The 15797-nt window shown below is 32.4% G+C and overlaps 1 protein-coding gene across 3 annotated transcripts in view; it reads left to right on the top strand.

Moving 5' to 3' along the window:
* The window catches only part of ZBBX (zinc finger B-box domain containing), a 93630-nt gene that overhangs the window by 30396 nt on the left and 47437 nt on the right, over window positions 1–15797 (top strand). For all 3 annotated transcript variants that reach the window (XM_016128428.2, XM_016128427.2, XM_016128429.2), the window contains exon 8: window positions 15464–15619. In XM_016128428.2, coding sequence (XP_015983914.2) covers window positions 15464–15619 — 156 coding nt within the window. The remainder of the gene's footprint in view (window positions 1–15463; window positions 15620–15797) is intronic.

The following is a 15797-nucleotide window of genomic DNA, read 5'->3' as shown; positions in this document are numbered from 1 at the left end:
AGTATGACTCCTGACTGGCAAGTTGCATCTAAACAGGAGAACTATAAATACTTGGAGTAAACCATAGCTCCTTGAGTGTGGTGAGGCTTGGCGATTGGCATGTGTGCTGTGGCATTCTGGAAGCCTTGCAGATTGAAATTGACTGGGAGGGAAAATAAGTCTTCTATGTGAAGTACATCCTTTCGCTGTCTGAGCTGTGCCCCTTTGTTAACTGCTGCAAGACTCCCACCCAAGAAGATGCTGTCCTGTTTGGCAAACCGTTTTCCTGTTTTTATCCTCCTGAGGAGACTGACACCAACAACGGTTTGATGACAGTCTTGTGAGTCTGAAAGTTTAGTTAACTCAGGCAGACTCCTTGATTTCCCTTAAGTTTCTAGATCAACCAGAATTTTAAAAAGTAGACTGGCGTAGTAACCAAAAGATAAATTAAGATCACGTGTACAGGCATCATTGACAAGAATTTTTTAAAAATAACTTTCTTGATATATAATTTATATACCATATATTCATTCATTTAAAGTGTACAAGTCAATGGATTTTAGTATGTTCACAGCTATGTGCAACTCAGCATATTTAATTGTAGACCATTTTTATCACCTCAAAAAGAAACCCTTTGCTACTACTTCCATCCCCCTCTATCTGCCTTCCTCTAATTCCTAGGCAACCATTGATCTATTTTTTGTCTTTATAGATTAGCCTATTCTGGACATTTAATGTCAATGGAATCATATAATTTTCGTTTGTTTGTTTTTTTAATCTAGCCTTTTTTACCTAGTATATTTTCAAGGTTGATCTATGTCATGGTATGAGTACTTCATTTATTTTTATGGCTAAAAAACATTCCATTGTATGGTTATGTCACATCTTGTTTATCTATTAATAAATGTATAAAATTGATATTTGATGGATATTTGGTTGTTTTCACCTTTTGGCTATTATAAACAATGTTTCTGTGAACATCTGTGTGAACAGTTTGTGTGGACATAAATTTTTATTTCTCTCTTAGTTATACCTTTAGTCATGGAATTGCTTGGTCAGATGGTAACTATCTTTAATTGTCTGAGGAACTGCCCAGTGTTTTCTAAAGTGGCTGCTCCATTTTACATTCCCATCAGCAGTGTGAGAGTCCTGATTGCTCTATGTCCCAGCCAACATTTATCTGTCTTTTTGATTCTAGCATCTTAGTGGGCATGACATAGTATCTCACTGTAGTTTTGATTTTCATTTCTCTGGTGACTAATGTTGTCGAACATCTTTTTATCTGCTCATTGGCCATTTGTGTATCTTCCTAGAAGAAAGGTTGACAAGAATTTTTGTGAAGAATAAGATATGGGATAGTTTAATAGCCTGCTCTTCACTGAAACTATATCTGTGGTGATGACCTTTTAGATGCCAGCACTAAGAAAAGCTAGGGAAAGAGAAAAGATGACATTTGAAAGCACTACGAAACTGGAGAGTAGGATTTCTGTTATCATCAGTGAAGAGCTGGAAGAACGTAGTGGTTTAGCAAGTATATTACAGAATCAATTGACAGATACAGTGGCGAGGGTAGATGCAGAGAGGACCTGAAAAGAGAAAGGAGGATGTTTCAGTGATATTTATGCTAAGGGAATCTTTAAAATATTTTCAAGCTCAGAAACTTTCAGGGTTGTTGTGTGGATCAGATTAAATGGCAACAAATATAAAAGTATTCTACTCATAGCAGGTGCTCCATATAGTAGGGGTTTTTTGTTTTTTGTTTTTTTGTTTTTGTTTTTGTTTTTTGTTTTTTAGCTAGGATATCTTGTTAGTAGAAATTCAGCACCATCTAAATTTAGAAACTAGATAGCAAAGTAATATTAATGATAACAAGTCTAAAAACCTAATGAAATGGTTACTTTTTGTTTTAGGGCTGTTTTACAAAGCATTATGGTATTATATATTTTGGAAATCTTTTGTGAAAAAATAGTGATGTAGAACTTAGTATATCAGAGTACATTTAAAAATACAGACTTCTTCTGTATCCAAATAGAGAATAATAGAATCTGAATTTTGAATGGAGACCATAAAAATCATTGTTCTAACCACATCTGAATCGTTAATTAATCACATTGATGCTGGGTATTTGAGGAACCTTTATAATTTGCAGGTGCTACTTAAAATTATCTTATAGTTTTTTTCATGGAGCCTGACAAATATTGCAGTAGTTTTCTTTACTATATTTTATGTCCATTGGTCTTTATTGAGTAAAAATCATCTAATTGTGATGTAACACTATTACTATATATAAAAATCAAATGTGACAAATTATTGATTGCTGTTTGTTAGTGAGTTTATTCTGCAATGCCTAAAAATCTGTCATTCAAAAAATTGCATATAAAATCATCTGTTCCTCATGTAGCTCAAATATGAGTAATTAGTGAAAGTAGCTAACTCATCTGGATGCATTTTATATGTAATATTAGTTGAAAACAATAGTCTTGCTAAGATAATTAATATAGTGAATGATTATATGGCATCAAATCTTCAAATAGAAAGTAGATTGCAGGTGTGAATTTCCTGCATTAGTTTCTCATTGCTATTCTGGCTTGCTTTTAAGGCTTCTCTCTAAATAGAATTTTTAAATGTTGTAATAAAATTTGAAAGGCATAGTTATTTAGACTGATACCACTTTTTTTTCTTGATATCAAGTGATTTAAGAAATTTTGACAAATACGTTTGTCAAATATGTTTGAGCTATTTTGAGCAACATATATGCTATATTATTTTATTTTAAAATATTTTAACTACATTAAGTGTGTTTTATTATTTTTACATGTTACTTTATGATAGTACTAAATATAGAGTCCAGATTAGTTTTATTTGACATTTACTATGTTGAATAGCTAACTTGCATTTATAATTAGGGACATGTGTTGGATCATCATTTATTTTTTTTCTCTCTTTTTATGTGTCAAGGGGGAATAATAATACATAAATCTTTAATTAATAAAACCTATGGTTTTTCATTAGACTTTTAGAAGAAAGGTAAATCTAAAGATCCTCCAAGTTCTAGTTTAAGTTATACTTAAATGGTACTAAAATAAGCAATAAACTTCAGCCACAAGAATTTCACACTTCTGGGATTTGATTTCTATCTGGCTTGCAATAAGATTTTTTATATCATTGACATTTTTTACTGTTCATGAAAATTCTATCTCTGTTTTTAGAAATATGATTAGCAGAACTGTATTTAAAACATGATTCTGTTGTGAGTTCTGCTATTATAATTTTCTTTTACCCTGTAAATATTTTTTCTCCTTCTTTTCATGTATATTTATATGAGGATTTTTACTTAAATTCTGTTTTTTGTTTTTAGTTTCTGCCGTATGGAAATTTCTTTCCTCTATTTTTTTCAGCTGGTCTGAACTTAACTGTTTTCTTTCCTTCTTTTCTTTTTCTTTTTCTTTCTTTCTTTCTTTTTTTTTTTTTTTTTTATCCTAACAGTAGTTGAAACCTTTGGTCAAATACTTTATGGATATCTTTTTCTTCAACTTTCATAGAAAATTCAGAGTTGACTATGGTAAAGGATATTTTTCGGGAACAAATTTATACTGACTATCTATAAAGATGGATTCATCAGGAAAGCAAAATAAAATTTGCTCTAAGAATAAAAGATATATTTTAATGTTGAGAAAAATGGATGGTAAAGCTTTTCTTTTCCATTCTTATTTAATGGATTAGGATATTCAAAGTAATGTATTTTTATAAGTAAATTACTTTTACTTTGCCAACATGTTTTTACTGTGGCAATTTAATGAAATTATTGCATTTTGTCATAGATCCATGATAATTTGAGGAATTTATCTGTTTGGTATAGCCAGCTTTTTTTCTTTTCTATGTAGCCCCCAACTCAGAGAAATTTTCTCTGATTTGTTTTTGTGGATTTTAGATAATGGGATCCTTATACTGTCATCACGCAATGCGTTCATTGCAGTATATAAATAGAAATATGCTGGCAAAATAATCTGTGGAGGTTTCTGTGAATAAATAGATCTTGAGCAAATAAATGTTTTAATGATTTTTTTTTAATAAAAAAAGTTTGCTATAAGTTAAAGCATGATTTTAGAATGTATATGTGTTTCTGCCATAATATGATACATGATTTTTGAAAACTTTTCCTTTCTGGAATATCGCCTATCTAACTATCAGGACTTCCAAAAAATATAGGGTTATGGGAAGACCACTCAAATCCTATGGCACTTTGTGATCAGAGCCTTAATAAAAAAGAGTTAACCATCCTAATAAAACCACCAGCATGTGAACCTTGAGGACTTGTGCCTCCTTCTCTGTGATGTAGGTCATGGTAGCAATTCACTTCTAACAGAGATCATTTCCATCTAACAGATCATTTCCATCAAAATGAAAAATTCAGTCCAAGTGTTGCCTCCTTTAATTGTTTTAAATCAGGGGAAGTGTCTTTATAGCTTCTTTATCTGCACTCACATTTTTTTTCCAGATAGCATAACCTTGTGGAGTACATGGTGGTTAAAAGCCATTAAAACAATCTGTACTTGTGCTAAGGGAAGGCATTTCTGTAGATTTTCAGCTTTTCCCTAAGGTGTTCATATATTGCTAAGGCTTTGGCTTTAATTGTGAGACAGCTTGCCCATAATTGCCTCAAAACAGTAATGTGCTGGGAAAGAAAAACTTAAGAATCAATAAAACTCCACAGTTTTACTGACATCATACCCCTATTTACCAATTGCCTATGAGGTAATTCACAGCAAGGAACCAGAACAAACTGTACTTGAGGAAATAGTACTGATATGCATGGGGAGTGTTTTCTTAAGAGCGAGGCAAAAAAAAAAAAAATTCTCTCTCTATATAATGAAAAACAATTCCATTAGAACATAATTTGATCTTTCTGAAATGATTTTGTCATTAAAGGTTTCCAAATTCAACCATATTCAACAGTTGCTGCAACCAATGAATTCATAATGTTTCTTGAACTTTGCTGTAAAACATTTTTTTCTTTGTGTGTGTGTGTGTGTGTATGTATCTCAATCTCTATTTACTTAGCAAATACAAGTGAAATAACAGAACTCTTCTGAAGAAGTTAGTTTTCAGTTTTTAATGCAAGGCTGTGGTTGCAATAAATCTTTTCTAAAATTTTATAATTTGAAAATCAGTCACAGTTCACTTAATGAAAAGAGATATGCCAGCATTTTTTTTTTCACACTTAGGAAGTAACAAGTTTAAATTATCTGTGTACTTCTTTCACCTGGAACTTCTGGATCACATAAGGAGGCATGGCTAGCTATGTCAACATGATCATTGATATTTATTGCTGGATAGCCAGAGTTTAGGGTGATGATGGTAGTTAGAGTTTTAAAACACTGACACTACCATAAAGTATATCATTTTTCTAACTAAAGTAAAACTTTTACTCTTGGACCTTAACTTCTACAAGGTGCCATCCATTCCAAAAAGCTATAAAATATCAACTCTCTGTACTTTGATTAATGATACATTGTCAGAGTGATGAATTCTTCTAGAGTGTAATTTGAAAGATAATATCATTCTAGGGAGAAAAAAAAGTTCAGATGAGAATTTAGAACAGTTACCAGATGAAATCCTACCATCACACTGTCTAGTGAAGGATGTGGGGGAATCTGGAAATGCTGACAGTAAATCACATTCTTTGGCTCTAGTTTAAGCTTCTATTCTACGGTGAGATATATGATTTACTATGCACCCTGAAGGCTGTTTTGATTTTTAAACATTTTTATCATGTGGAGAAGTTGCACAGTTAATTTTCATCATTTTCAGTCTCCTCTGCCTCTTACTGATACCTTTTAGTACTGCTATATGTAAATTTCATATTAAAAAGATGGAAATATAATTACCTTTGAGTTTTAAAATTTGAAAATATTTTATTAATAGATATAGTAAAGTTATGATACTTAATAATGCAGTTATCCATTTTAAATATTTTATAACAATAACCTTCGCATTCTTGTTCATTGGTTACTTATTTAAAAATGATAGCTTTTATATTATTAAGTGAAAGATGATATATTTTGTGTTGCAAATCTGGATGTGTCCTTTTAAGAAGAAACGAAAGGCTACAGGGATATATACCAAACTGTTAACAGCATTTCTTGCTGAGAAGTACTATTTGTGAATTAGAAGGAACTTTTATTTCTTTCTTTTTAATGTGGTGGTATTGTGATTAGTTTTCGCTGGGTTTCTGTAAATATGAAAAAAATGTTGCTAATATAAGGCTATGTCTATGTAATTTTCAGTGAGGATACTTTTGAGTATTGGGCAGAAACTTTTCTTCTTAAGCTGTACTATTCCTCACATTTCAGAGGATTCATTAAACCTGGTTATCACCCATTAAATGTCAGCAGTGCTCTCCAAAGACTGTAAAAGCACAAAACACAACCCCACGTTTTCAAATCTCATTGCCCTAGTATGGAAGCACTGATGCTTATATTAGTTCGACCTCTTTACACTAGCTTGAGCAAAAAAAATAATTTTTCTTGTTGCTGAAGACCTCACCGATGTCTCATTGTATGGGAGTAGGGACAATGTGGCTGAGTCACAGTACGAACCAGGACTAGATATTGGAAAGCTGTTGAGAGCCCAGGCAGACTACTTCCACCTTCAACTTTTATATTTATCCTGGAATTCTACCTTTCTTCTGGTAGATTTAATATCTTTCAGCCTTAAAATCTTTCTTTGGTATTTCTTGTAAGGCGCATCTGTTAGTAATGAATTTATCTCTTACTTTGTCTATTTGGAATTGTCTTTATTTTTGTAGGATTTGGTAAATATAAAATTATTTTTGGCAATTTTTTCCTTTCAGTACTTTGTATCATTTCACTGCCTCTGGTCTTTATTTTTTTCAAGTGCAAAATCAGCTGTTATTCATATTGATGCAAGCTTATATGTGATGAGTCATTTTTTTCTTGTTGCTTTCAAGTTTTTCTGATCATCTTTGATTTTAAGTAGTTTGATTATAACATGTTTTTATATGAATCTCTTTATGTTTTTCTTTCTTGGGGCTTGGTGGGCTTCTTGGATTTTTAAAGTTATAATTTTCATTAAATAGAGAATTTTGGGACCACCCTTTCTTCTTATATTTTTTGTGCTCATTTCTCTCCCTCTGATACTTTTCACTAAATATATGTGAGAATCCCAATGCTTTCTCCCGGGTCTCTAAGGCTGTGTTCATTTTCTTCAATCTTTTCCTTTTTGCTTTTTAAATTGGATAATTTATCTTGATTTATCGTCGAGTTCACTGAGTCATCCTTCATCCACTTCACATTTCTTGTTAACCTATTTTAATCATTTTCAAGAGTTTTCATTTGGTTCTCTTTTATGATTTCCATTTCTTAGTCAGTCCTTCTGTAGAACTTATTTTCAGGATCATCCCATTAAATGTTTGGCTGGTCTGCTGCTCACCTGAACTGAGATGAACACTTCAGGCTGTCAGAGCTGTAGGTTTTCTCCATTCATTTATAACCAAATTTGCTAGTTCATTGATAATACCACTGTCACTTCAGGATTCTGCTCTCTGCTGAGAATCAAGCACACTTCCTATTTAGCAAGGCCAGTCTTGCCCTAGTTACAGTGACAAACTTGGGAAGGGAGATATGAGGTAGGAGCAGGCCTACGCAAGGAAGCCATACGCTCTTGCCGTTCTTCAGCAATGTCATAATAGTTTTCCTTGAGTAAATACTTTTCAATTTGCTTACTTTGGTTGATTTTCAGAGCCCTGACATGATTTCTAACAAATTTATTCAGTTTAATATTTGTTTTATGGAGATAGAATTATTTACCGACCCCTTATTATACCATAGTCTGAAGTCCCACTTCCATCTATTGAATTTTGTAGAAATTCTATTTTCTGGATATTTCAACTATCTATCTTAACAGAAAAATAGTATATTGTGATGTAAATAAAATGTTAGCAATCATTTGAATGCACTGCTTTATGTTACCATGCCTCTAGGTGTTTTTCATCCAGAATGCATATTCTTCAAAGCAGCTCTGCAAGGTAGATCTTGTCTTCATTTTACAGTTACAAACACTTAGGCTTAGTCAGGTACATTATTTGCCCTTTTATGTCATTATTAATTGTGCCAGTGGTTTTACCTGTGTTGACATTGACTTAGCTTGGGTACAAGGAAGAATTTTCCAATGGAAGTTTTAGTCATTTTTATCTTAGTGAGTCTGTTAAATTTGATTCACCCAACATTTCTCAAGTTCTTAACCAGCCTCAAGCAATATTCTAGTTGCAAAGTATGAAGGATAGAGCTGCAGGGAAGAGAATTAAAAGGGTTTGATGGGAAACATTGTATATAAGGAAGAATAAGGCATGGTCCCTTCTCTCAAGGAATTCATAATCACAAAAGGGAAGACAGTTGTATTTAACCACTTTGTAACACAATTGACAGATAAGTGAAACGGTGATGCTCAAAACTCAATGTGCATTCAAGTTACCTGTTGAATTGCAGATTCTGATTCAGTTAGTTCGAGTGGAACCTGACATTTTATATTTTTAGCAAGTTTCCAGGTGACTGTGATGCTGCTGATTTATGGATATAGCTTTACTTTGAGGAGCGAAGCTATAGTACTGATGTAAGCAAGGATGTATAGGAGCACACAGAAGATATGTTAATTTTGCTGCAGTTAGTTGAGGAAGAAAACTTTGTTTCAGAGAGATTAAACAATTGGCCCTTTTAGGCTACTTTTAATAATGCCTTTGAATATACATTGGAACTGGATAACATTTGATCTGGGTGTAAAATGATAAATCAATTCTAATAAGAAAGCTCACTTTTCCAAGTAGAGAGGAAAACTTCGGCAAGATACGGGAATAATGTTTTTATGTATGTTATTAGTGGAAAACACGTTTTTAAAATAAGATTTTTTTTTTTTTGCTAGCTCAAATGATACCCAGTTAGGGTTTTTCTCCAAGTTTGAGGCTATACAGTAGGGTAATGCTTGCTTCAGTAAAAGAAGAACCTTCAAATCTCAATGGCTTAAAACACTAAAAGTTTATTTTTTACTCACCAAAGAGTTTGACATGGATATTCCTAAGACATCTCCTTCTTAAGCAATGATTTGGTGACTTTCACCTGTAGCATTCACAATCTTTGATATGTTACTTCCAATGACACCATACATCTTTTTTGTAAAAAAATTTTTAATTATTATTTTATATTACTTTCAGGTGTATGGAATATAAACTATGAAGTGATCCCCCTGATTACTCTAGCACCCAGCAGGCACTATACACAGCCATTACAATAATATTGACTATATTCCCGATGCTGTACTCTAAATCCCTGTGATTGTTTTGTAACTACTAATTTGTACTCCTTCATCCCCTCACCTTTTTCACCCAGTCCCCCCACTCATCTCTCTTCTGGCAAACACTAGTTTGTTCTCTATATCTGTTTTCATTTAGTTCATTCATTTCTTTCGTTCCTTAGATTCCACATATAAGTGAAATCATATGGTATTTATCTTTCTCTGTCTGACTTATTTCACTCAGCATAATGTCGTCTATGTCCATCCATGTTGTTGCACATAAGATTTCATTTTTAATGGCTAAGTAATATTCCACTATATATATGTACCATAACTTCTTTATCCAGTTGTCTGTTGATGAGCACTTAGGTTGCTTCCATATCTTGGCTGTGGTGAATTGTGCTGCCATGAACACAAGGGTGCATAGATCTTTACGAATTATTGTTTTGGTTTTCTTCAGATAAATACCCAGAAGTATAATTGCTGGGTCAAGAGGTAGTTTTACTTTTGAGTTTTTGAGGAACCTTCAAACTGTTTTCCAGAGTGGCTGTACCAATTTGCAATCCTACCAACAGTGTATAAGGACTCTCTTTTCTCCACATCCCTACCAATATTTGTTGTTTTTTGATTTATTGTTGATACCCAATCTAACAGGTATGTGGTTCTAATTTGAATTTCTCTGATGATTTGTGACCTTGCGCATCTTTTCATATGTCTTTTGGCCATCTGTATGTCTTCTTTGGAAAAATACCTATTCATGTCTTCTCCCCATTTTTTAATTGGATTGTTCGTTGTTGTTGTTGTTGAGTTGTATGAGTTCTTTATACATTTTGGATATTAAGCCTATGTCAAATGTATCATAGACAAATATCTTCTCCCATTGATTTGGTTGTCTTTCATTTTGTTGATGGTTTCCTTTGCTGTGGAAAACTTTTTAGTTTGATGTAGTTCTATTTGTTTATTTTTTCTTTGTTTCCCTTGTCCAAGGAGATATATCAGAAAAAAATTACTAATAGCAATATCAGAGTTTACTGCCTATGTTTTCTTCTAGACATTTTATGGTTTCGGGTTCTACATTTAAGTCTTTAATCCATTTTGAGTTTATTCTTGTAGACGGTGTAAGAAGGTGGTCCAGTTTCATTTATTTGTGTATATCTGTTCAGTTTTCCCATCATCATTTGTTGAAGAGACTGTCTTTACCCCACTATATATCTTTGCCTCCTTTGTCATAGGTTAAATGACAATATAAGCATGGTTTTCCTTCTGGGCTCTCTATTCTGTTCCATTGATCTATGTGTTGGCTTTTACACTGGTACGATGCTGTTTAGATTGCTGTAGACTTGTGGTATAGTTTGACATCATGTAATGTGATATTTTCATCGTTGTTCTTCTTTCTCAAGATTACCATGGCTATTCAGTATCTTTTATGATTTCATATAAATTTTTGGATTATTAGTTCTAGTTCTCTAAAAAATGCCATAGGTATTTTGATAAAGATTGCACTGAATCTATAGATTGCTTTGGGTAGTATGGATATTTTAACGATGTGGATTCTTCCTACCCATGAGCGTGCTATATGTTTCCATTTATTTGTATCTTCTTCAATTTCTTTTTTCAATGACATAACTTTCCTAGAACAAGTCTTTTACCTTCTTGGTTATTTTGATTCCTAGATATTTTGTTTTTGGTGCAATTCTGTATTGGATTTTCTTAATTTCTCTTTCTGATAGTTCATCATTGGTGTATAAAAATGCAACCAACTTCTTAATATTTTGTATCTTGCTACTCTACTGAATTCACCGATCAGCTCTAACTGTTTTTTTGGTGGAATCTTTAGGGTTTTCTATGTATAATATTATGTGGATCTTCAAATAATGACAGCTTTACTTCTTCCTTTCTAATTTGGATGCCTTTTTTTTCTCTTTCTTGTCTGTTTGCTGTTTCTAGGACTTCCAATTCTATGTTGAATAGAAGTGGTGAAAGTAGGTATCCTTGTCTTATTTCTGATATTGAGGAAACCACTTTTAGCCTTTCTCCATTGAGTATGATGTTAAGTGTAAGTTTGTCATCTATGGCCTTTATTATGATGAGGTATATTCTTTGTATTCCCACTTTACTGAGAGCTTTTATCATAAATCATTGCTGGATTTTGTCAAATGCTTTTTCTGCATCTATAGATATGATCTTATGATTTTTATCTTTCAATTTGTTAATGTGGTGTATCTCATTAATTGATTTACAGATACTGAACCAACCTTGCATCTCAGGAATAAATTTAATTTAATCATGGTGTATGATATTTTTAATGTATACTGAATTCGATTTGCTAATATTTTGTTGAGGATTTTTGCATCAATGTTCATCAGGAATATCATCCTATAGTTTTATTTTTTTGTAGTATCTTTGGTTTTGGAATCAGGGTAGTGGTGGCCTCCTAAAAAAAATTAGGAAGCCTTTTTATGCCATTTTATGTTCATATTTATGGGGTTTTTTTGCCCCTTCTTCTTTTCATAGAAGTCTACTTAACATTTCTTATAATTCTGGCTTGACTTCCTTTAGCTTTTTCTTGTCTGGGAAGCTCTTTATATTATCTTCATTTTTAATTGATAGCCTTAGTTGGTAGAGTAGTCTTGGTTGTAGGTTCTTGTTTTTCATCAATTTCGTGCCAATGTTCTGTGCCAATTCCTTCTGCCCTGCAAAGTTTCTGTTGAAAAATCAGCAGACATTCTTATGGGAGTACCCTTGTAAGTAAGCACCCTTTCTCTTGCTTGTTTTGGGATTCTCTCTTCATCTCGACCTTTGACATTTTAGTGATAATGTGTTTCATCACTGTATATTTTTTAACAAGATTGCCTAACAATAAAAAGAGTAGAGAAGGCACACACATTTCTTATTACCTTGCCACTGGAAGTGAAACTCATTACTATTTCTCACATTCATCAAACAATTAAAGAGCTCTGTCAGATTCAAGGGGAGTACCTACCTAGGTGGAGAGAAGTGAGTATCAAGCAATTAGTTGTGAATTATTCTCTGGAGTAAGTATGGGAGATTGGGTCTGGAGAACAAGAAGTTGCAAATCATTAATGTGTGATATAGGTTTCATATATCTAGGACTTTTAAGTATTGTAAAATAGCATGTTGTAGTACTGTGATAAATTTCTAATATTATAGATTCTGTTAAATTTTACACTTCTTAGTTAAGAGATGGTTTAAGTTTATTCTATAATTCTACTCTTATAGAATACTTTCTAACTTCATTGTTCAAAAGTTTTGTTTTTTTTTCAAAATTTATATAGCCCTCCACTGTCCCTCCCCTAATATATAGATGATAGAGAATATGAGCAAAAAGAGAACCTCTGTTCCATCTTTAATTTGCTAGTGCTTGCTCAAACATGAAAATAAGCCAAAATAAATTAAAAGCAAAAACTAAACAACCTCATCCCCACAAGAGCAATTGTATATAGAATTATAGTTTTTGTTTTCTTAAAGGAATAATGTTTATATCAGAGATAAAATTTAATTAAGTTTAAGAAATCAAAAGGAAAGTCTATTTTCTATGTTAACATCATTCAAGAGGGGAAAAAGATTAGGATAGAATAAAGACCTTGGTTTTAACCAAACCCTGATATTTCGTATCCATTTGGCTTTGACCTAAACTTTATGAGCTTGGGTTTCCTTATGGAAGTAATGGGGATCACAGTATCTGTTTCCTTTTCTTGTATGTTTATTTTAAGAATAAGAAGTATACGTATGCACTCTTCCAACTGAGAAAAGCAATATTTAAATGTACAATACTCTGAGAATGAAAATTTCAATTTATTGTCATTTTCTTTATCTCAAATTAACAGAACTTTAAGACATCCAGATATAGCATTCCATTTTATCAATTATCCATGATATTTAACTTATTTTTAACAATAAATTTGATGTAAGAATAAAGTAGTTTTTTTGGCCATTTCAGAGTCTTTTAAAATGCTACCTAGAGTATTATAAAAATTGTTGAAACACTGATAACAAGATTCATTTTAGGGAAAGAATAATCTTTGTTTCATGTTGCTTAAATAAACATATATACTTGAAATAATTATAATTCTTTCTTGATAATTTTATATAAAATTAATAGTATTGTTTTTGATATTTAAAAATATATAAAATGAAAACTAGACATTTTAACCATCTTTGAAATCACAAATCTTTATTCTAGGGAATTTAAAAGCAGATAGATTGGATTACTTTATTTAAAAAAATATTTGTCAAAATACAGGTATATCTGGAAGGATTAAGCATTACCATTTGCTTGAATTTTTTTTTATTACTTTTTCTTTTTGTTAAATCAACTGTATTTAGCTTCAATTTATAAACAATAAAACACACCCATCATTTCTTTGTGCTCATTGCTTAAAAATTGTGTTTTAAGAACAAATAACATAAATGTTACTCTCAATCATTTTTAAGCATACAGTTCAGCAGTGTTAAGTACAATTAGTAGTAAATAAGCCATAGGGATCTACTGTACAGTATAACGAAACAGACAATAATATTGTACTATCATTATATATTTCTTTTTAAAAAACGACTGCATAGGTCTATATGGGCTTTTTAATGATTACTGGGAAAATTTGGAGCAGATATCATAGCTTCGTATTGGACAGCAATATATATGCATAGGTCACATTAGTCATTTTTCATAGCTAAGTTATGAATTCAGTGTGAAATAACACTAGTTAATCTGATGTTCATTAATTTATTTTAGAATCAGATGGCAGCAAATCTTAACGAATTTACAAAAGGTCATATTGGAAAGTTTCAAGGTTATCTTAGCTATTTAAATATGTAACTAGATGAAAATTTAAAAATAGGAATTTTCCATGGGAGAATACAAAATAATTATGTCTCATTCCTGCTGAAGTTTTCCTCTGTCTTGAGGACATTTACTAAGAACTAAGACTGATTGTTCGTGTTCCTACTGCCAGGTTCTCAGAGAGCCTCTGAACAGCCTGCATCTTTCCCCTGGAGTTAGTTTAGTTCAACTTCATATGGCATTCAGAATCCTGCAAGGTCCTGGGGCACACCAGAGTAGTACTGGTAGGAGAGTCCTCAGGAAATCGGGCCTTCCTGAGATTCACTTGTTCATTTTCAGCCACTCTGAAGGCACATGGAAAGGTTTTTTTGAATTCTTTTTCTCAGTCATTTATTTTAATTCTGCAATTCTTCCGCTCCCTCCCCCAGCACCTTGTTTTTACTATATGTTATCTGCCAGGCATGGTAGTAGCATTACAAAGACTTAGGAAGACATAATTTTTCTTTCTGTGAGCTTACATGCTATGATGGGATAGATAGACACCAAAAGATGACATAAAATTAATATCGTAGGGGTTGGTAGGACCCTACTCAGGGTAGGAATAAGGTACAGAGAATAGGCACTTCACATAGCTGGGGGAGGAAGGCAGTGAAAGGTTCCTAGACCTGTGTGACTAACTTGGGAGAAATCCAGAAGAAGAAATAGGCATCTTCCAGGCAAAGAAGATAGTAGGGGAGGGAGGGCCTTCCTGGCAACTGAAACTCATGAGCAAAGGTAGGACATGAGGAAAAACTTTGCCTGCACTAGGCAACTACAGGTAGATGTGTGCTCTTGAATAGTTAATACTTTCTAAAGATGTTTTATCATCAAGGAATACTTATTACTGCTTATTCAGGATCCTACTATATTAGCTATATTTAGTTCTTTAGCCACAAGGTGCACAAAATAACACATCTGCTTATTTGGGGTTAACATAGTAGAAGGCTATGAGTCATTAGAATTATATATACCTGGGGTCACTTCTTAGCTCTGCCACCCACTCACCGTGTGACCAAGGGCAAGATATTAAAACACTCAGAGCTTTTGTTCCTTTATTCCTAAAACAGATAAAAATACATATGCTTTAGAGTTGACTTTAGGAGTTAAAGACATGTTTTTAAGATACTTAGGATAGTATTAGCCCAAACTAGCCCCTCAATAGATGGCAGCTCTCACTATTATATTGGTTGATATAAATGTCAATTTGTATTTTTAAATATTAAATAAAATGCATTGAATTTAGTAGTCATAAAGTAATGAAAATATGATTTGATGTATCTAAATTACTTAGGCTGACATATTAAGCTTTTTAGTTATATTTTGTTCCTTTTTTAATAGGCAAAATCTCAAATATTATCCAATGTATTGAATGTTGCCCATCGGTTTATAAAGGAAGTTAATCCAGATGAATCCAAAGGGGAGAATTGCTCTACAAAGGAGATTAGTACAAGTCAGCATAAATCTAAATCTCTTCTGCCAGGGAGCAACTCTGAGGTAAGCTGACGAAAATATATTAGACATTTTCTTTCATCAATGATCACGGAGACTGTCATTCATATATTTAACTAGAACTATAGAGTTTTGCAGATTATTTTATCACATTGTTGTTTAATATTAATTTGTTTCTGATTACTCAAAAACATCTTGACTATAAAATCTCTTTAAGGAGATT

Source organism: Rousettus aegyptiacus, unplaced genomic scaffold (assembly GCF_014176215.1).
Source record: "Rousettus aegyptiacus isolate mRouAeg1 unplaced genomic scaffold, mRouAeg1.p scaffold_m13_p_4, whole genome shotgun sequence".
Lineage (NCBI taxonomy): Eukaryota > Metazoa > Chordata > Mammalia > Chiroptera > Pteropodidae > Rousettus > Rousettus aegyptiacus.
Note: the sequence above shows the minus strand (reverse complement) of the source record. Positions and strands in the feature narration are given on the sequence as shown.